This window comes from Pelodiscus sinensis, chromosome 2 (assembly GCF_052426305.1).
Source record: "Pelodiscus sinensis isolate ZL-2025 chromosome 2, ASM5242630v1, whole genome shotgun sequence".
Classification (NCBI taxonomy): domain Eukaryota; kingdom Metazoa; phylum Chordata; order Testudines; family Trionychidae; genus Pelodiscus; species Pelodiscus sinensis.
The window spans coordinates 138,048,886-138,071,836 of NC_143053.1; the positions used below are offsets into that span (position 1 = coordinate 138,048,886).

The 22,951-nt window shown below is 41.7% G+C and overlaps 1 protein-coding gene across 1 annotated transcript in view; it reads left to right on the forward strand.

Annotated features, from left to right (window-relative positions):
* ANKRD33B (ankyrin repeat domain 33B) overlaps window positions 1-22,951 on the forward strand; it is a 78,749-nt gene that overhangs the window by 32,583 nt on the left and 23,215 nt on the right. Inside the window, exon 2 of the mRNA XM_025183120.3 lies at window positions 18,063-18,192. Within this exon, the coding sequence (XP_025038905.2) occupies window positions 18,063-18,192 (130 nt within the window). The remainder of the gene's footprint in view (window positions 1-18,062; window positions 18,193-22,951) is intronic.

A 22,951-nucleotide genomic window follows, 5' to 3' on the forward strand; every position in this document is an offset into this window, starting at 1 on the left:
GATATACTAGAGGTCTATAAAATCATAAATGGTGTGGAGAAAGTAAATAAGGAAAAGTTATTTTCTTGTTCCCATAACACAAGAACTAGGGGTCACCAAATGAAATTAATAGGTAGCAGGTTTAAAACAAACAAAAGGAAGTATTTCTTCACACAATGCTCAGTCAACCTGTGGAACTCCTTGCTAGAGGATATTTTGAAGACCAGGACTTCAATAGGGTTCAAAAAAGAACTAGATAAATTCATAGTGGATAAGTCCATCAATGGCTGTTACCCATTGTTTGTCAGAAGCAGCGAATGGGTGACAGGGGAGAGATCACTTGATGATTACCTGTTCTGTTCATTCCCTCTGGGACACCTGGCACTGGCCACTGTCAGAAAACAGGATACTGGGCTAGATGGACCTTTGGTCTAACTTAGTATGGCCGATCTTATGCTCTTACATTCTGCACAGAAATACAATACATTCATCAACTGGTTGGAGATTAGGGCCACACCACAGAATTTAGATCCACGTTCACTTCTGAAGTTTCCCAAAGGTTACAGGTGTTCAGACTCAGTGTGTTGGTTGGAAACATTGACATTACATGTTATGTCACATTTTGGATATACATTATCCTGGCTTATCCAATAGAAGCTTGTTAATTTTGGTTAGCCCTTGTGACTTCTATGCAGAAACACTGTTGTACTTCAGATGGTACCAATAATTAGGAAGATCATTTCTATAAATTAATGATGTAACCTGGAAATACACTCTGGCTGTGTCTACATTGGCAAGATTTTGTGCAAAAACTTGCCGCCTGTCTACACTGGCCGCGAGTTCTTGCGCAAGAACACTGACGTTCTAATGTAAGAAATCAGTGCTTCTTGTGCAAGAACTATGATGCTCCCACTCAGGAATAAGCCCTCTTGTGCAAGTGTTCTTGCACAAGAGGCCAGTGTAGACAGGCAACATGAATTTCTCGTACAAGAAAGCCCGATGGCTAAAATGGCCATTGGAGCTTTCTTGTGCAAGAGAGCGTCTACACTGGCATGGATGCTTTTGCACAAAAGCACATCCCTTGTGCAAAAGCACATGCCAGTGTAGATGCTCTCTTGCACAAATACTTTAACGCAAAAACTCTTGCGTTAAAAGTATTTGCTCAAAATCTTGCCAATGTAGATGTAGCCTCTGTGTTATGGAACCAGAACAAAGCACTGTGCAAATATCAAAGCGAAACAGAATACTGGGTCTAGATATTAGTTAAATAGTGACATTTCTGACATAAGGATTTATAAAACCCTCCCAAAGCCTCCTTAACAGCAAAGACCACACAACACTATCTGTGTTCCTTAAGTGGCTAGCTTTGGTGTTGGTTTCTCTGCCTTGATTACACATACAAATACTCCAAAAATGTTCTTATGTGCTTTTTTCTTCAAAGGGGTAGAATTTAGTCAGCACACAGGAGCAGTCAGGGTCTGGACAGGTGGAATCTTTGGAGAAGTTAGGTGCCAAACTTTAACAACTCTACTGATAATGTGCAAACAGATTTTTTCAGAGACTTCTAGTTTAGCTAAATTAGGGTGAATTTTCATGTAGAAGGTAAAAGGCATATTCTTTACACAGTAAGACTTCTATGCCTAAATTTTGTACCCTGGCTCCACAGCACAGAGACACTAGAGCTTCTCTCTACAGCTGTAAAATGTTATTAACATAGTGTGCAGAACAACATATTTTCTCTAATCTCATTGTGCTGAATCTTTCTAAAACAATTCATCTTGAGCCAGACACCCTGCAAACCAAATTGCAGCCCAAACGGGTAAAGTTTGCAACTGTTGTTATAATTAATTGAAAACAGAATGTTGTAATGGAAAGTGTTAAGCAACCTTAACTTTAAGTGATGCTACCAGCTCTGCTTATAATAAATGCATATCATTATATATAGACACATAATTACAGTACATTGATATTGGGATGGATGGGAAGGGAGGGGATTTCAACTCAATTCCTATTCACTTTGAATGGAAATTGGATATTCAAGTCCGTTACTCATCTTGGACAGTGTGTGTTGACTGGACTGTTTAGCATTACCCAACTCAGAGTGGAATTCTGGACTAGTTCAGCCATCTTTGGGTCTAATCTCACCATTGTGACTCGTCGGAGATTGAAATTATTCATTGAGATTGACGGTATTTTCCCCTGGATCACACCAGAGGGCAATATATGTACTTATGTTTCATTGGCATCATGACAAATTGTGTCCAGACCAGAAAGCTGAACAGCCACGGCCTCCATCTGTCTCAAAGAGCTGTAACTGGATTTTTTACCTGAGAGCCTTAACCGCCTTTGACCTCAAATCAGCTGAGACTGGTTAACTACTGACAAGGCAATTGGTATCATTCAGTTAAGCCCTTTCCACTTCCCTTTTAACACAAACATTTTGTTAAAGTGAGCGCTTTTAAAAGTGAAGTAATGCCTGTAAAAAGCGGAAATAACCATGACATCATAGGAAAAAGAACTTTACATATAATTCATCCATTATGAGAAAGAAATTAGTTTTGTAAAGCAGAAATTTCTGCCAGCCTCCTCTCATCATTCCTTTGTGTAAATAAGAAATGCTACTATAACTAATTAAAAGACTTTACACATTAACCACAGCAAAATTGACATTATTAGCAGAAAATATGCCCTTCTGTTAGCTTATTTATTTTCCCCATAACCACTGATTTATTTGTTGTGCAACATCAGCTTTTGCAACACAGAAAATGGCTATAAACTATTTTAGTAGCAATTACTATAGATTTAGATTATAATAGATTATGTAAGGATTTTTAGCAGAACTGATACATAGACTAAATTCTACCTTTATTTACACCTGTGAAGACCCGCTAACATGTGTAGCATAAGAGGGTAACTCAGGACAGAATGTACCCTATTCATTAAATGGCAGATGAGAGTTATATGTTATTTTTTTAGAGGACTGGCATGCTTTTACAGAGTGCAAAACTCATATATGTCAAGACAAGTTCTTAGTGTTCTGCAGTGGAGGTGACATTTTTGTGACTCCCTTATTCAGGAACTGGAGTAGATAGTGTCATCAAGCTTTGCTGTTGGAGACAAGATTTTGCTTTTGGCTTTTACATTTCCTTGCAGTCATAAATATTTACACTTTCCTGCTTCAGTCCACACTCCCTTTTGCTCTTGTCTGACCACTTTCATTGGAAAAAATCCGCAAATTCCCCTAGGCTCCTGTGTTTTTGTCCAAACAACAATTTTCTCTTTCAAACTCCTGATATTTTTGTCCGTTTCGCAATATAATATCTGCACAAATATATCACCACTATTCTTTCTCCAAAAGGTCAGTCTAAATTCTCTCTTTATGAGTGGTATTAAAGGATATGCCTGACAGATTTCTGCAGCACACAATCTTTCTCATTGGATAGAAGACCTGGATAATTACTTTATCTCATTCTCTGGTGACCTAATTAGCAAAACCAATTATAAATATGAGTTCAGCAATTGGCAAATGTTTTTCTTAATGGTATATGTAGTCTGTAACAGTTTATTCAGTCCATATAAGTCAGGTGATAATAGATATATCAATACTCAGTACTAAATTCTGCTCAGATACTCGTGTAAATCTGGATTGTCTCAGATGATTTATAGACTACCTGTTCCTGTTGATACACCCATGCTAGCTTTGCTTAAGCCAGCATGCTATAAATAGCAGTGTAGCCATGGTAGCGGTTCAGGTGACAGGTATAAGCCCACCTGGATGCTCTGGGTATGTATTTAAGCAGCAAGGCTGAGCTGCCACCAGTCCTGCCCCAACTGCAGTGATAGTTTTAACATGGCTTGTCTATGCAAGCTGGCACTTGCACCTCCAGCTCTAAGGGCAGAGAGAGATGAAGAGATACTCCAGACTTACACAGTTTCAACTAGGAGCAGAAATTGACCTGTATTAAATAATTTGAGATTTTTTTTAAAAGGGATCATCTTTTGTTTTATGGCATCTTTACAAATAAAATATGCAGATTTTGAATGCTACTCATCACATTAAACATTTTATTTATGAGATACTGGTATTTATAACTTGTAATACAATAATCCTGAGTGTTTTTGTTTTTCTTAATTGAACATTTCCGTTGATTATAAATGCTGTTTAATTTATATACTTTTAAAATTAATAAATGCACTTACCATAATTTTCCCTAAATATGTGTGTGTGTGTACATATACATTGTTAGAGTTAAATTATTCAATTTAATTAAATTAAAAAAGCTTTTTTTAAAATTATTTTTGTAAACATGGAATGGCTGAAATTTTGAGTGGTTTCACATTTACACGCATGGAAGGAGGCAGCTCCCTAGGAGCTGGTGCTTGCAGGGAGCTGGTTTAAAAGCTGGCTCCTCGCAAGCACCAGCTCCTGTATGCTCTCCGCCCTTCCCCCCTCCGCAGCTGCCTCTGTATCAGAAACAGCAGGGGAGGGGGCATTGCGCATAACTGATGAGCCAAGGCTTATTGGTTAACTATTTAAATTTGTACACCGTCACATCCCTGCTTTTAACCAACCTTGTTAAACTGTCATGAAAGTTTACAAAGCTGAGCTCATGGGCTGTGTCTAGACTGCAGGGTTTTTTCAAAAAAACTTTTCCTGCATCTAGACTACAGCTGCGTTCTTTCGGAATTAAATCGAAAGAACGCGGCTTTTCTTTCGACAGCGGTACTCCTCATTTCACGAGGAAGAACGCCTTTTTCGATGGAGATCTGTCAAAAATAAGTGAATGTGGACGCGGGGAGCCCCTTTGTTCGAAAATAAGGGCCTCCAGGAAGAAGCCCTGGTGAACAATCTGGGGCATGCCTTGCATGTCTCTGGTTCCTGTCTGCAGCCATCTTTTAAAGGGACAGTCACCCTCACAGCCAGTTGTGGCAGCAAAGCAGCCAGAGCACACGGCTGTTCCAGTGCAGCCATGTTTCAGCCCCAAGATCCTCCTGGCCCTTCCAGACAACCTTCTGGGGACCCAACCAGGGCTCCAAACGCCAGGCACTGGCATGGTCTGGGCCAGAGCTCAAGACCCTTCTCGAGCTCTGGTCAGAGGAGGAGGCCTTACAAGCCCTAAAACACCAGGCGGCGAAATGCAGACATTTTTGGCCACATGGCAGAGGCCCTGGCCAAGAGAGGGCACCACCCCCACACCCAGGACAGGTGCGCTCTAAAGTAAAGGAGCTGCGCCAAAGCTATGTAAAGGCCGGGGAGGAGAGCTCCTGTTATGGGGCAGCCCCCCGCTCCTGCCCCTATTATTCAGAGCTGTCCCAGATCCTTGGTGGTGGCTAAGCATGCACACCACTGAGTCTCGTCCAGTCTGGTTTGGGGGACCCTGTGGTGGAAGCGCCAGAGCAGGACCTAGAGCAGTCCAGGGAGTCTGGAGATGGGGAGATGGTGCTGGAGGAGGAGGACAGCGAGGAGACGGTGACCCTCACTCTGGAGCCAGTCACCCAGACCCCAGAGGCCTCCCAAGTGTCATCTGATGCTGGAGACGAAGCAGCAGGTGAGTGCAGGTGGGGGAGGTGGGTGCACAGTGGGTGATGCACAAGGGAAACCTGTAATGTTCACTATGGCCATCATGCAGCTGGCTGTGCATGTGCCAACATGTTCAGTGGTAGAGTGTGACACATGGGGGTGTGCCACATGGTGGCATAAACCAAACCATGTCCGGAACACACCCAGGTGGGTTGTCAGTGTGAGGTCCCATTGGCACTTTGGGACCACTGTGATACTCAGGCTGATGCCCAGGTCACACATGGTGTTACCTTCAGAATGTCTGAGTCCCGTCTGAAGGAGAGGGCATACCCTTTTGGACAGCTGTTGAACACATGACTGATTGTGTCTTCCTCTTTTCCTCCACAGCTAGACCAGCCGTGCAAGAGGGCCGCAGCACCCCAACCCCACCTCCATTCTGGGGACATGGGAGCCGCAGACACAAGCGTGTCTATGCAGACATCTTGAGGCAGCATGTGGCGGCCGTGCAGGAGCTCAACACCATCCTGCGAGAGAAGGCAGAGGCAGAGGCTCGGTGGCATGATCGGCTGATGGAGGAGCTTGTCCAGCAGCACACGTCCCTGTGTGCCACTCTCAGGGAGGTCTGTGGCTTGCCTGCTCCTGTGCCTGGTCCTGCTCCTCCAGCACCCCATAACCCCACCCTGCCAAACACCCCTTTCACAGCACCATCCCTTTCCCCCCTTGTACCTCCCTCTCCCCCAGTCCCCCCAGTCCCCCAGCCCCTCTCTCCCACTGGCCCTCCTCTCCCCCAGGCCTCCCAGACCCATGCACCTACTCTCTGTCGTCCAGCCAACAGACAGTCGCCCCACCCGATCCCCAGGCCATGGTGGACCCCGAACACAAGGCACCAGGAGACTGCGAGCAGGCAAGCACCGTGCAACCTGATCCCCTTCCCCCCTCCAGGTTTCAGACACCCCCATCACCCCAGTTAAATACCAAACATTGTGTTTAAGAAAATGTTTATTGTACATAGTTTATCATTAAAGTATACTTTCTCCAGCAAAAATAAACAAAAACTTTTTTATGTTTGCAATAGTTATACCTTCTTTCAGTTCTTGACATTTATAGCAATAAAACAGAAGTTATTCTTTTCAGATAAACCCTGGTGTTTATTATTTCTACAAACAGGGTCAGGATAAGGGTTGAGGAGGGAAGCTTGTATTGGGCCAGGGCCAAGCTCCCAGACAGGATCCCCTTAGGAATCAGTGGCCTCCAATAGAGAATCGCTCCCATAGGGCCTCCCGGATGCGAACAGCAGACTGGTGAGCCTGGCAGATGGCAGCTGTCCGGGGCTGGGCAAAGTGCCTCTTCTGACCATCAGCACCTGTACCCCACCCTGGTAGGAAGTCCTCCCCTTTCCTCTCCACCAGGTTATGGAGAACGGAACACGCGGCCACCACCTCAGGGATGTTGCTCTCCCCCATGTCTAGCCGTGTGAGCAAGCACCGGAATCTTCCTTTTAAATGTCCAAACGCACATTCCACCTGGTTGTGAGCCCGGTTAAGATGAGCATTAAACTGCTCCTTGCTCACATCCAGGTGGCCGGTGTAGGGCTTCATCGGCCACGGCATCAGGGGGTAGGCGGCATCAGCCACTATGCACGTCCCCAACTGCAAAGTCATGATGCGGGAAAAATGTTCCTGCCTGAAGCCTCCGGTAGAGGTATGAGTTCCTGAAGATGTGGGCATCATGTGCCCGCCCTGACCACCCAACACAAATGTCAGTAAACTGGCCACGATGGTCGACCAGGGCCTGGAGGACCATTGAAAAGTAGCCTTTTCTGTTAATGAATTGGGCTGCTCGATGGGGCGGTGCACGGATTGGAATGTGTGCCATCGAGTGCTCCTCCACAATTCGGGAAGCCAAGGGCAGCAAAGCCGGCCACGACACTGTCCAGGTCTGCTAGATGGATGAGCCTGTTCAGCAGCTCAGAATTGATGGCCCTCACCACCTGCAAAAAGAGACAGAAAACAAAATTTTAGAAGGAGTGACTTATCTCTTAGGAGGAGAACCCACCACCCACCTTCCCCCTCAAACACCCCGGGAATCCTCTCCTCAGAACTCCTGCCCCCTCCCCCCGTAGCTCAGGGTGAGTGGAGGAACTCCCTCCCACTCCCACTCCACCTTGCCCTTTTCTGACAGTCTCCCTTCCCCCCTCTCCACCCCTCCCTTGCCAAACTGTGACTGTTCCCCGACAATGACTTACCTCCATCAGGATGGACCCAACAAATTGGTGTCCCACGGAGCGGTAGCTGTCGGGGGTGGCCAGCTTCCAGAGGGCAATAGCGACCCTCTTTTCCAGGGGGATGGCAGGCCGCAGGTGGGTGTCCTGCCGTTGCAGAGCCGGGGCGAGCCAGGTTCACAGCTCCTGGAAAGTGGCCTTCCGCATCCGGAAGTTGCAGAAGGTTCCAAAGAAGTTTGGAGGCAAAGGCAGTGGGGCTGCATGACGGGCGAATCCTTCATATCTCTGGTCTGGGTTCAGATGGGGAAGTAGCCTCATGACTGTGTCATGCAGATGCAGCAAACTTGCAGTATGATGGCGTGGGGCTATCGCCTGCCCAGGGGCAGCTCTGGCTCCATGCCAGAAAAAGGGGTCTAAATCAGAAAAACCTCCAAACAAAAAACCTGCTGGGGTGTCTCAGGAAGCTGGGCACTCCAAAGAAGCACTGCAATACCTTGCTTACCTCCTAGAGGGACAGCAAAGGCAGCTGCAGGAGCAGAGCAACAGGTGTTCAGGGGCGTCCCTTTAACCACATGTCTCTACAAAGGTCAGGCAGCAGCACCCAGACAGAAATGCTGCCCTCATGCCCTGGCAGAAGCGGTTCCTGGTGGCTTTTTCTTTCGAAAGAGCGTCCAGCAGTCAGGATGCTCTTTTTCGAAAAAGCTGATCGATTTTCCGATCCACATATTGTAGTCTAGACACTCTTTTTCGAAAGACGCTTTTTCGAAAGTTTCTTTCGAAAGAGCTGCGCAGTCTAGACGTACCCATGGGGCCTAGATCAATCAAGGGACTTAGGCCCGGTGATGTTCAGTGTCCCAGTGCCTAAGGTTTAGGCACTTAGAAAATCATAGAAATCACACAGTGATTCACAAAGCCTGAGCCAAGCACCCTGTGCAGTGAATGGGTAGAGAGTGATGTCTTAGAATGCAGTCCGCAAAGCCACTGCACTAAGAAGCTTCTGGAATAAGCTGACAACAGAGTTGAATCTTAAGCCCCTTTTCTCTCATGGAAACAGTTGCTTAAGTCCAGGCTGCTTGTGATTCATGAACCAGGTGACTCCACACAAAACAGCTGGGCTATGTCTACACTGGCGCGATCTTGCACCAGAGCTATGAAAATGAGGCTAAGTGTGGAATATCGCCGAGCCTCATTTGCATATTTAATGAGCCGCCATTTTTGCGGAAGAAGCTCTTGCGCAAGAAGGAGCTGTCTACGCTGCCCCTTCTTGTGCAAGAAAAACCCTCTTGCGCAATGCCGTTATTCCTGAAAATAATCAGCGTAACGGCATCGCGCAAGAGGGTTTTTCTTCTGCAAGCAGGGGCAGCGTAGACTTCTCCTTCCTGTGCAAAAACCTCTTCCTCAAAAATGGCGGCTTATTAGATATGCAAATGAAGCTCGGCGATATTCCACGCTTAGCCTCATTTGCATATCTTGGTGCAAGATCGCGCCAATGTAGACGTAGCCCCAGGGTAGGAGGAAAGCCTGCCTCATTATCTTCAGCCTAGTGGTTAGCATGTGCTTTTACTCAGAATATGGAAGACCGTTGGTTTAAATCCTCCCTCTGCCTGCTGAGAAGAAGGGATTTGAACAGGGACCTGTCATCTCTGAGGTGTGGGATAGTCTGATGTGGGGATCTCTCAAGCTCCCCTGTTGAATTTGTTCAACTTTATAAAGTAATCGAAGAGTTACTGTTAGTTCAGCAAGAGACAGCATAAGAATGGTTCTCTAGCCTAGCAGTTAGTGCACTCTCTTGAGCAATGATAGCTCCCTGTTCAAACCCCTTCTTCTCAGCAGGGAGGGGAGAAGGATTTGAGTGAGAGCTCTCCCACACTGTGGAGACCACTAAGCTACAGATTATTAAGTAGAAGTGTCTTTTTGTTCCCCCTTCATGGTTTTGTATAGAATTAGGCTGTCTCTGAGCACACATACCAAATCAGGCCCCACATACAACTTAGGCATTCAGATCCCTATCTTTTCCCTAATTTGTGAATCTATGTGGTCTCAGGCAGGAGCTAGCCACCTGGTCACCTAGAGTGAGGCCAAAGTGTAGGACTTTTACTGCAAATACATAGGTTTTAAGTGAGTACCTTCAGGTTTAGGTGACAGTGGGAGATTTGTGGATCTTAATGGAGCATAATAAAGGGACTTAGGTGCTTAAATATGTTTATGGAACTCACCCAAAATTTACTTGCCAGTTCTTTAACAAAATGCTCTTAACAATATAATGATATTTTATTCTCCTGCCAAACACATTACTTGTTGGAACATTACTTGTTGGTAAGTGGGTGACAGGTTAGATTAAGGTGTTTTCATTCTTACCTTCCTGAAGGAAAATGTGCCAGCTGAAAATAATGTAATCAAGCTAAAATCATTTTATGGCATTTGTGATTTTCTTTGCTGGTGTTCATTATTGATTTTGTGCTATTTCCTGCAGTCTCTTTACTTTTCATAATGCATAGATACCACTGCCTATCTGTATCTTGATATAAAATCTAATTTATAAAATTGTCTCCTAAAAATCCTTCATTATAGTTAAATAAATCTGGCCCACCTTGATGTGATTGTCCAGTATAGCTCAATTGTTCAGAACTTATTTTTACAGTGATCCCAACCCAACTCAAAATCAAACACACCCGAATAAATCATCAGCTTAAAATAATTAAGAATTGATACTTTCAAAATATCTTGACATTCTGTTCAGAGGCACCAACTTCCAGAGTTCCCTCCACTACAGGCCCTTCCCCCTCTCCACCCTTTCCCCCAAACTCCAACCTCCCTCCCCTCCTTTTCCCTGTCCCACCCCTGCCTAACCTCTTCCCATACAGCTCAACCCCCTTCCCTTGCCTCTTCCGGCCCCACTCCTCCAACACCTCTTGCACACCACTGAACAGCTGATCTGCAGCAGGTTGGAGGCACTGGAGGGTGGCGGGGGGGGGGGCGCTGGTCTGTGCTGCTGGCCATCAGTGCTGAGCACCCAGAGAGTTGGTGCCTACGATTCTGCTTCTCAACAGTCCAGTTTCTGAAATGTTTAAGTGTCATAAAAGTCACTTGGGGTCCTGGGGAGGATGAATATGCCGCTTCTGCACACTTTCGCACCAATTCTCAAATGTGTATTTGAGATGATTAATTTGCCACACACTCTAAAGACAGTGTTATTTATTGGGCTCAGGCAGTTGAAAAAATGAAGACTGTGCTAGTCACAAGGGTCCATGATTTTGTTATCAGTAGAATTTAATAATGTGGACACAATCCTGGGAGGGTCTGAGTCGCTTCAGTTTCCATAGGAACCAAAAGAAAATGTGAGTCCTCAATGCATTGCAAGATCAGGCCCATTAAGAGGAAAACGAGCATGTCAGAGCTCTGCTTTCATACACCTTTCACAAGTCCATTTGTGGAGGGTGCACAGGATTCTATGTGTAGGTGATGTGAAGAATAAGGAGCTCATATGGACTTGTCTCAGAGTCTTGACATGGTGTCTGAGAGGATGGAGTAGGACCAGTTCCAAATCTCGGAGACATACAATAAAGTTTCCTTAGTCAGAGAAGCTTTTTATGTTCTAATCCAAAGGCATCATCAGTGCCCTTTCCTGTCTTGATTTCTTTTGCTTTTCTTCTGTCCTGGGGCAGAGTTTCCTTCTGTCTCTTCTTTCATTGGTCTTGAAATGACTGGTAGCAGCTATGGTAAAAGCACAAGAAAGAACAATTCTTGATTGACATTAATATGAGGTGGTTTTGTGTGCTTATCTTAAATGTATGTATGATTGCTTCTCCTAGCCAAACTATTTAGTGTCAGCAAATGATTTTTTACTGTGATTTCAAAACAGTTGGGGGGGGGAGGGTTTAATGGAGCAGAAATAGGGGATGAGATACACTGAAGTTGGCAAGAAAGACCCTGAGCTCAGGAGGGAAGAGTAGATAGTAGAAGTGAAAGGTAAGAAGGAAATATTGTGATAATTCAGTATGACCTCCTATATAACTCAGGTCAGAGAACATGCCCCAAATAATTCCTAGAATGTAGCTTTTAGAATAGCATCCAATTTTGATTTAAAACTTGTCAGTAATGCAGAATCCCCCACACATCTTAATAAATTTTCTAATGATTAGTTACCCTCACTTACATTTGATGCCTTATTTCCAGTCTGAATCTGTCTAGCTTCACCTTCCATATAACTGTTATAACATTTCTCTGCTAGCCTGAAGATTCCATTACTAAATATTAAATATTTGTTGCCCATGCAGATACTTATAGACTGTAATCAAGTCATCCCTTTAGCTTTATCTTTGTTAAACTAAACAGGTTGAGCTCTTTGAGTCTGTCACTGGAAGGCAGGTTTTCTAATCCTTTCATCAGTCTCCTGGCTCTTCTCTGAACTCTCTCCAGTTTATCAACATTCTTTTTGCATTGTGGGCACCAGGACATAGCATTTCAACAGCGGTCACTGATTCTGAATCCGTGACCTCTCCTCTTCATTATTTACCCCTCCCTCAGCTTTTGTGTCATCTGCAAACTTTATCAGTGATGATTTTATGTTTTCTTGCAGGTCATTGATAAAAGATGATAAAAAGTATAGGACCAAGAATGGATCCCTGTGAGACCCCAGTAGAAACACACCCATTGAAAACACACCCACTCCATGATTCCCTGTATACAGTTATATTTTGAGGCTTATTGGTTAGCCAGTTTTGAATCCATTTACTGAGTGGCATGTTAATTTTATATCGTTCTGGTTTTTTTTAAAATCAAAGTGTCACGTGGTACCAAATAAAATCCTTACAGAAGTCTAAGTAAATTATGTCAATACTGTAATGTCCTGCTTGTGGTTTCCAAAATGGTGGGCCTCTGTGTTACCTCTCTCCACCTCAGCAAGTGAAAATGTTGCTGCTGCTAAGCTCTGTTAACTGATGATAAACCAGCTTTTTTGCCTTACTAGCAGATATTTTAGGATTATATTAGTCCCAAACTTGTCTTACAGGTTACAAGCAGTGAACCCCAATACCTTGCAATTTCCAGTCCCTTCCACTGAACACTAAACAGAAGTTATTAAGTTAGCCAGGTCTAAAGGGACAGAGCATGGACCAGACCGTATGGCTAGAGGAGGATTCACCCTCTAGTTTAATACAAAGCACTAAGGTGGTTATGTATTAAAAGAAAGAGTTCATTAACAGAGAACAGAGATTTAAGTAATACTAACTAAGAATAGAAGACAGGCGTGGTTACAAACAAACCAAAATGCTTTTTTAATTACAAACTTAATTTCAGCAAGTTACAGTCTTTATCTAAGCAAATTTGTCACTGACTTTAAGTCGCTAGCAGCTCTTGCCTTCCCAGCCAAGAGGATCCAGCTTTCATAGCCTCAGAGTTGTATAAAATCAGCCCCTAGTGATGGATAACAAAAAAGTTTCTTTGTCCTCCCTTTATTTACAGAAAGTCTATTGTGTCTGTTTTGAGAATCAGAAGGATTCCCTAGGGTACAGATTTTGTCCTCTGATGTGATCGTTAAGCAGCCTTCGTCTCTGCTTTGTTAGCTTGATGTCTTTGTTCACCTGTAAATATAGTTTCATTGACCTCTGCCAGTGATCACTGGTCAGACAATTTTGAGGCCATTCCTTTGTCTAGGAGAGGTTGGGCTTATGCACTCTCTCCCAGAAACATTTTACGAATATATTTCCAACACACATGCATATTTTTATACACAGTCTATATATACATCACGCTGTGGTTTTGGGGACTGGCATGTTACCAATTTACATGGGACATCTCACATGGCACTTTTTAGATGCTGATTATGACAAAAGTATCTTGGAGCAATGAGTGTGTCAGGCCTGTTCTGAGTTTCAGTATAGGGGGCCCTCTGCCAGTTGGCTCTAATGGGCTTCCAGGGTCATAAACAATATTACAGTTATCAGATTTGTAATCAGATAACAATCAGATTTGTAATCTCAGTAATCTCTATTCATTTCCTTAAAACTTTAAGATTCAGAGAACAGTATCAGGGGACAGCTCTACCTGGCATAAGAATATTAAAAATCCATTCAAACAATTATATTTTAACACAATGACCTTATCATTGCAGTTAGACACTTCATACCATTTCTTGCCATTTCAACCAGAAAGGACATTGTCTCAACTACTTGATTACCTGCATCCTGCTTCAAAGGCCTTTTAAGACTGCACTTGAAAGAGAATCCTCTGAACTCTCATTCATGCTTAAATTCGACACTTTACGCCTGAGTTTGAATAAAGAATCTAATTACCTTACCCATTACAAAGATAGCTTCCCCAGTTATCACCTCTAATATCATTAGCTCACAGACATTTACCTTCCACCCCTCACATCCCCCTTCTGTTCTGAAATTTGATTTGTCCTTTTCATATGTGTTCATTTTTTTTAATTGTATCCTTTGGTATATATGGTTGTGACTATTTTCTTCTACTATTTGATCTGAGGAAGTGGGTCTGGCCCACGAAAGCTCATCATCTAATAAACCATCTTGTTAGTCTTTAAAGAGCTACATAGTCCTGTTTTTTGATTCAGCTACACCAGACTAACACGGCTACATTTCTATCACAGTTAATAGGCAGGAATGCTAGAAAATGTAAAGTCTATTGTTGTTGCTGCCACCTTCCCCTCTTCTCTGCCTCAGGCTCAAGCTAGTAGTGGGAGGAGACACTGTTGTCCCCCCTTGCCTGAAAACTGCCGCAGGTTGTGCTTACGGCTGCCCTTCTGATAGCCCCAGCTGAAAGCCCAAGGACCGAATGGTCAGATATGGAAGCAAATTATGCTCTTGCCTTTAAAAAAGTATTGATGAACTATAACAAAATACAGGACTATGTAGCACTTTAAAGACTAACAAGATGGTTTATTAGATGATGAGCTTTCGTGGGCCAGACCCACTTCCTCAGATAAAATAGTGGAAGAAAATAGTCACAACCATATATACCAAAGGATACAATTTGCTACTGCAGACTACTCTGCATTTCATCAGATCTTACAGCTTCATCTGTAGCCCCAAGACATCAGTTGAGAGTAGACATTGTGTCAGTTGTATTTGTTAACTGGGATTGTAGAAACCATTTTAAGTTGATTATGACTATTGTTAACTGAATTGAGTGCCTTCAAAATTAAAACAGCTTTTTTGAGAGATTGTATACTCTCCCGGCTAATACTGCTGCCACCTATAAAATGAGATTAGCTGTGCACTGCGGATCCCGGATAACCTGCTCTGTTTACATTATCGTGGACTATTGTAACCTTTTGCAAGGAGGCTAGGAATAGAGTCAGAAAAAGGAAAAGACACACAAAATAAGTCAGCCTGCAGAGACCACAAAGGGCACTGTAGTATCAAAGAACCGGGTTTAAGGAGCAACCACTGAGCTCCAAAAGTATCAAGTTATTATGGTTCTCATGTTGATTGTCATACAACAGCTAGAGGCTCATGTGGCATTGTCACTACAGTACTGGAGCCAAATGTATCTCATTCCAATAGGCACAGCGTTCCAAACTGGTAAGCATGGTATATTTTCAAAATCTTGTTTGCAAACTGAAAGGAGATTATAGAATATGAACAGTATGTCTGTTTGGTGGAGCTTGCAAATATTTTTAAAGGGACATATTGAGAAAAAATAAGCTTGCAGTACATCAAAATTGACATGTACATTAAAATAAAAAAGGTGAAAAACTGGAACGATTAAGCAAATACATTTTGTGTTTATTAAACACAAACATTTGATCTAAATGTTGGCATTCAGTTAAGAAAAAGTAGGAGAGTAGGGACTGTGAGACTAGTTGTCAATAGGAGCATCACAGCACCGACTGTGCTCACTGCCTATCGGTTTCCATCACTGGTAGCAGCTACTAGTTGGGAACCATCTGAACTAATATCTGGCTCTATTTAGAGGAGGCTATCTTCCGTTCCATTCCAACACTGCTCCTGCTATTCTTGTTCTGCACACAGAAGGAAAATTTCAAAAAATCATGAGTCATGCCTCTGCCTCCCAAAAGCCATGAGATTGGTCTCCTGAATGTGATTTTTGAAAGAAAGATTACATTGTGTTTTTTGGTCTGTATTCTGTTTTAATTGTCCCAAAGGAAGAAAAGAAATCTAAGGGTCAGGATTCTGCTGTGCTAACTCTTCCCCTTTACTCTGCTTTAAATATAACTTGGGTTGTAGCCACAGTGGTAGCTAGAAGGGGATTCTTTTTTGACCTCGTGCACATGGTGAACAGCTGGTGCATATGAAGGACCCTGCTACTGTTAACAGCAGTCACTATTTCTCTGATTAAATAGGGACCAGGTAGGGAGTCAAATGGGGTCATTTGGACCTTTTGAACTAAAAATGTTTGCCACTTTATTAGGTTTAAAGTTTTTTCATCGATGGGCTTCTTATGTCTCTGTGTAAGTTGGTGGTCAAGTTGAATTCTGCATGTTTCTTAGTATGTTCTGGCTAGGCAGAGGAATCCGAGAGAATGAATTTTCTCCTTGTTCTTTGCCTCTGTCTTCTGAGTAGTTAGTCACTGCCTTTAGATCACAGTCAGCATCTAAGCACAATGTGTAGGCAGTGGGGAAAACCTCTGGACTTTTACTAAACATCTCACTTTATTGCTGCTATATTGTGTATATTTATCAGAGCACTGTGAAATACTTACAGCTGGGTTACACAAGTACTCCTGAAAACATGAGATAATGGTTTTAATACTAATGGTCAAGTGAGAGGTTAAGGATTAAGTACTCTGGTTTCATTTAATCAATGGCAACAGTATTTCCATATTTCAGGGAAACTGTTATTTCATTGTTTTTACTGTAATTAAATAATGGCTCAAGGCTAACTGGGTGGTCAGATACATTTCCTGGCTTCTCTTCTTCCTGGAGGTTCTCCAGAGCTTTTAGTTGTTATCAAGAACATTAAACATTAAAGTTGATTTATGTTATTTACAATATTAACAATGTGGACATGCCAACTGATGGCTGAAATATTGAAAGTTGAGCAGAGATATTATGATCTTAAAATAAAACAACCCATAGGACAGATATTTGCTTTTCAGATGATTAAATGTAAAATCACCCAATGATCTGGGAACTTGCTGTGTTCATCTTGATATATAATAATTGGTATACAAAATTTTTCTAGGCCTCCATATCATTAAGCCACATTTGCAAAATATTTTTGCCCAGTAGTACAGTATTATGTGTGGCTTATTGCTATGTGATAATATAAGGAAAGTTCTTGTGTCCCACCAAATATATGTATAAGACACATCAGTACATACATTCCACATCAGTATGCCATGCCTTAAATCTGAATTTCCCAATATTAAGTTAGAATATTAGTGCTCTAATAGCACACTAGTCTGTATTCCAATATCACCTTTTGTGTGCTTCCAAAATGGAATTGTAAGAGTTGTATGGTAGCTTGTTAATGTTTTTCCTAATCCCACATTGATTTACAGCATGATGATTCTTACACTGTTCCAGCTATATGGTTTTGTTTGTGATCCAAAATCTACTGTGAGAAGTAGAATTTTTAAATTAAAATACATTGTAAAAATTAATTTCTGAATCTGGAAATCCATGGGCACGACCTCAACGACAATGAATTACTAGTGGCTCTGACTGATGAATGGTGGTGAGTGCTGCTCATTGGGTTATAATTTTCCATGCACTTTAAAATTGTTAGAGATCATTTAATATTTTTCAATATATATTATTTACTGTTGGGTTTTTTTAAGGAAGCAATTTACAAATGTAAACCCAAGTCTAATAAAAGGGTCAATCATTCATGTCAGGCACTGCCTTCCATTTAGGAATGTGGAGGTATCCATTTATCTGCTTTTACCCCTTTTCCTGCTGGCTCTTGGGGACCCATGGCCCTACCTTACCTCCCTTTGGGGTATCTTGCACTCAAGTGGCACATGAAGAAAGCAGTTCCTTTAGTATAAGAAGCACAGGGACTGCCGTGAAGCCTATTGCTGTGCCTTTCATTTTCACTTCAATCTCTGTGCAACCATGAAGAAGCAGGGAACAATCAGAAAATGAGCCAAACTAAAGCTCCAGAGCCAAACACACACGCACGCACACACAGCTTTGTGGAAGCTCAGATCCAATTTAACTCCTGACCCAAACTATCCCAACTTTGTGGAAATTATGATTCAAGCTTTGCAATTTAGGCCTATCACTAAGTTGAACCTCAAATCTCATCTTATATGGGTAAAAAAAAAAAAAAAAAAAGCCAAATGATATGCTTCCTCAATGTGCTATTGATCCATCTGCTTACTCTTAACAACCTCCTTATTTTTTATTTATAGACTGGCCTTATTGTTGCCTGTTACCAAGGTTTTGTGGATATTATAATAGCCTTAGCACAGTGCCCTCATGTTGATGTAAACTGGCAGGACAATGAAGGGAATACAGCTCTAATTACAGCTGCACAGGCAGGTAAGGTTCTTTCTCTGGTTCACCTTTATGTTCCAGGGTTACGGCAACATGTTTGTCATGGCCATCACTTTTGGGGGGAAAAACTGTGACTCGGGTTTTTTTCCACAGTGGCTCATAGATTTTATAAACCCACTAGTCTACTTCCAAACAAAGCTCTCATGAACCTTTAACAAGTTCACTGTGTATAGATGTCAAATTCAAACAGTATCTTTTGTGGTGGAGTAGGGGAGAGTAAACTGGATTTATGAATAGGTCTAAGCCATTAATTATTAATAGATTATTTTAATTATTTTAATTTCAAATAAATGTAAATTTTCTTTAAATGTCTTTTTTTTTGTTTTATCTTTTGATTTTTCTGTGTTTCTTCCATGACAAACAACTTGTCATAATGATGTTAATATAGTGTATTATGTAGCTAAGTGTGTTCATAACTATGGCTTTTTTCCTCACATACCTTGCACATGCCTTGCTGGCCTGTGGTCATTGCTGAATATTGGAAAGTAAGTTAAGGAGCTATGTGACAACTCAGAAGTATTTTAGCTGCAAATATGTTATTTAATCATTCCATATTAAGGACAAATAATCTGATTAGATATTATGGCCCTGATCCATCATTCACTAATACCGATTTTATACAAAAATAACTACATTGACTTCAGTGGTGTTGCTCCTAATTTAGAATAGAGTGAGAGAAGAATCAAAGTTGTCTGCATGTTTTATTCCACTCAGAGACAAATGTGTGCTTACTGCTGGTATTAATACACTCATAATCAATTTCTTATTTTAAAAAAAAGATAAATTACTGTGCTTTAATTTTAAAGACTGCTGTAGTCACATACTGTAAGTGGTTACAAAATACTGAAGGGACTCAGAAAAGAGAGATGACAAATACAATTAAGATATGTATCTACTGACCAAATACAGACTCTATTTTTGTCCGTATCTGGCTCTGCTCATCTAAGCAAATCGTCTACTTTGGTTCTAGAAGTAATCACTTAACAGCTAGGTGGATGCCCAACCTGCTCTCCAGGCATGGAATCTATGATGTACTTAACTGTATTTATGTGTTTCAAGTGTTGTTGTGGCCATGTTGGTCCCAGAATGTGAAAGAGGCAAGGTGGGTAAGATAATATCTTTTATTGGACCAACTTCTGCTGGAGACAGGGAAAAGCTTTGGAACTTACACAGAACTCTTTTTCAGGTCTGAGAAAAGTACTTAGAATGTCACAGCTAAATACAAGGTGGAACAAAGAAAGAGTTATCACATATTGTAAGAAACAATTCAAAATGAAGTGGGTAGTTAACTTGGCTAGTTGTAGAAAAAAGGAGAGCTACCCTGCCACTTATGATGGCAAAACCTACATCACTTAGGAGTGTGAAAAAGGCCCCTGAATAACGTAAGTTTCACTAAGAGAAATCCTGTGGCACCTTATAGACCATAGGTTCCCAAACTGGGGGGGGTGCGCGCCCCCCTGGGAGGTGTGAAGAAATGTCGGGGGGAAGGGTGCGAGGCAACCCAGCCCCTCCTCCCCTGGTCAATCCTCCCTTCCCCCGTCAATCCCCCCCAAGAAAGATCCCGGTCCATCTGGTAAAAAAAATTCAGAAAATACCATGTGAAATGTCCGGTATTTTCTGTTTTTCCTGGCTCGGGCTGCAGGAGGACGAAGCATCCCAGGCAGACTTCAAAATGGCCGCCTTAAAAGGACAATGCCTGCTCTGCTCTTAAAAGGGCAAATTTTTTTTGTTGTCAAAAACTTTTCCCCTGGAGTACCGGCACCTTTTTTTTTTACACTGGTCCTGGGAATCAAAGGGGCCACAATTTTTGTTTTGTTTTGCTCAATGAGTTTTGCTGATATTTTGCCAGGGTGCGGGTATAAGAGTTTCTCAAAAATCAAAAAGGGGGCGTGATGCCAAAAAGTTTGGAAACCACTATTATAGACTGACAGATTTATTGGAGCATAAGCTTTCGAGGGCAAAGACCCACTTTGTCAGATGCATGTCACAGGACTTCTCATTGTTTATGCAAATTCAGACTAACACAGCTACCCCTCCGATAAGTTTCACTGACATAGGTGGCAGTGTGCACAGTGCAATGTCAGCAAGACACCGTCTCCCACCACCAGCTATTGCCACTCATTGAGGTGGTTTTATGATGTCAACATAGTGACTACATGAGTGATCTCACAGCAGCAGCACAGCTTCTAGAGTGGATATAGTCTTAGTGGGTTACAGATTGTAATAACGGGCCATAAATCCAATGTCTTTATTAAATCCATGATTTTTAGTGTCTGCTAGTGTCTAGCAGAGTTATGAGAGTATTGTTCCTGTAATTTTTCTATATGTCTAAAATTTAGGCACCCCAAAGCTCAGGGTCACAATACCTAATATTTTTTGTCAATCTAAAAGCCTTAGTATCTCTGGCTGACAGGAAATTTGAGGTTCTGCAACTTTGAAATTGTAGACTTTGAGATAATTAATTCTGACATAAGTTAGTTAAGAGGATTTATACCTAGCATCAAAGAGTTCCACATCTGAGGCCAGATGAACCGAAAGAATGATGAGCAACAAATAGGTTGGTATACACATAACATACATTTAAGGTTCCCATTTAATGGACAGCATTAGACAAGTGGTCCACCTGTGACAGACAAGTCCCATTAAAAAAGTCTAGGGCAGTTGTTTAAAAAAGAAAATTATATAGTTTAATGATAATTTTCTATGCCTTGATTATAATTGTTTGGCAGCCAACTGAACATGCATAGACATTATTTATATAGCAATAAAAACAGCTACTACTTTTGCTCCTAGTAAATCTTTGGCTTTACTCAAGAAACATTTTGTATTTTTCTGAAAAAGGAAATGATGGATTAATTTCTACTTAAGAAATCACTTAGAAGTAGTAATTCCTTATAAAATATTTAAATTCTTTCAAAATTGTCTTAATTGTAGTAAGGTAATAATCTCTGTAGCTTTCTAAATAGAATCAGTAGGGCTCAAGTGCTCTATAACCTGCTTTTCTTTTATCTGCTTCTGATGTACATTTGGCCCATAAGAGATTTAGAGTTAAGTCTGAATCTTTTCTGCCTTTTATACTTAATTATAATGAGCTCAGAATTAATCTATAGTACTGACATTGACTTGGCAGACATTGATTTGACACTGACAGTGTTTGATATTGATCCCCAAAGCAACTCAGGCTGACTTTAATCAGCAGAAGCTTATACAAGCTCATAAATACTTCTTTTTACTTATTTTCCCCTTGGTAATCTTGAGTCAGTGTTGATAACAGTTATTTAATGCTTTATTACAGGATACTGTTCTATTAATACAGATTATCATTGCAATCAGTGGAGTTAACATGGAATATAGTTACTACTTAATTCTATGTAGTAGCTTAGAGCAATATATTGTAGATGACTGAAACCAAATATTTTATGTAGTTTTTCTTTAATTTTTCAAGTATGTTGTAAATAACCTTTTCTAATATAATAATTTTAGACTTCTCCTGCCTTCTGTTTTCTTATTTGGTTAGGTCATGTCTATACTACAAAATTAAGTTGACCTACCTTACATTGGAATATATCCACCAAAAATAATTGCATCACTTGTGCATGTCTATACACTTCGCTCTTTGTATAGGTGGTGCATATCTTCACCATGATATGCACTTATATTGATTGTACTGTTAGGGTGTGTCTAGACTACATGCCTCCTTCGACGGAGGCATGTAGATTAGCCAGATCGGAAGAGGGAAATGAAGCCGCGATTAAAATAATCGCGGCTTCATTTAAATTTAAATGGCTGCCCCGATCTGCCGATCAGCTGTTTGTCGGCAGATCGGGGCAGTCTGGACGCGATGCGCCGACAAAGAAGCCTTTCTTCATCGGCACAGGTAAACCTGGTTTCACGAGGCTTACCTGTGCCGATGAAGAAAGGCTTCTTTGTCGGCGCGTCGCGTCCAGACTGCCCCGATCTGCCGACAAACAGCTGATCGGCAGATCGGGGCAGCCATTTAAATTTAAATGAAGCCGCGATTATTTTAATCGCGGCTTCATTTCCCTCTTCCGATCTGGCTAATCTACATGCCTCCGTCGAAGGAGGCATGTAGTCTAGACACACCCTTAGTGTGGGTGTGGCAAGCAGGTTCTGGGGAGACAATGCTGGGAGTATCTAGTCACGGTGAATTGCATAGAGATAGGGCTTCCTACAGCCCTACACAGGGAGTTTTCCACTATAAGGCAATCAGAAACCAGTCACAAAAAGCACTTCTGTTCACCACACTGGCTCACAAGAAGTCATACAAGCAATTCCCTCAGACATTCCAGTTCCCCTGTGTCCACATCAGTACATACCTTATACAGATGAGAGGTTATGAAAACCAATCTCATCAAATAAAAAGGTTCTTCCAATCCCAAAGGACCAGCCATATTCCCATGTCAGTTTACAACTCAGAATCTTACCCCAAAAAGCACACTGTTGCTGATCCTTTAGAATATAAAATCTGAAGGTTTATAGCAAGAAAGAAAGAAAGAAAGAAAGAAAGAAAGAAAGAAAGAAAGAAAGAAAGAAAGAAAGAAAGAAAGAAAGAAAGAAAGAAAGAAAGAAAGAAAGAAAGAAAGAAAGAAAGAAAGGTTAATGGTATCAAATCTGTAGCAGTGATGCAATAAACTGCTGGCTTAAATCAAGTATCTGGAGTACATCCACCATTAAAATGGGTCAATCAGTTCTTTGTTTAGAGCTTCAGTTTTTAGTAAAGATC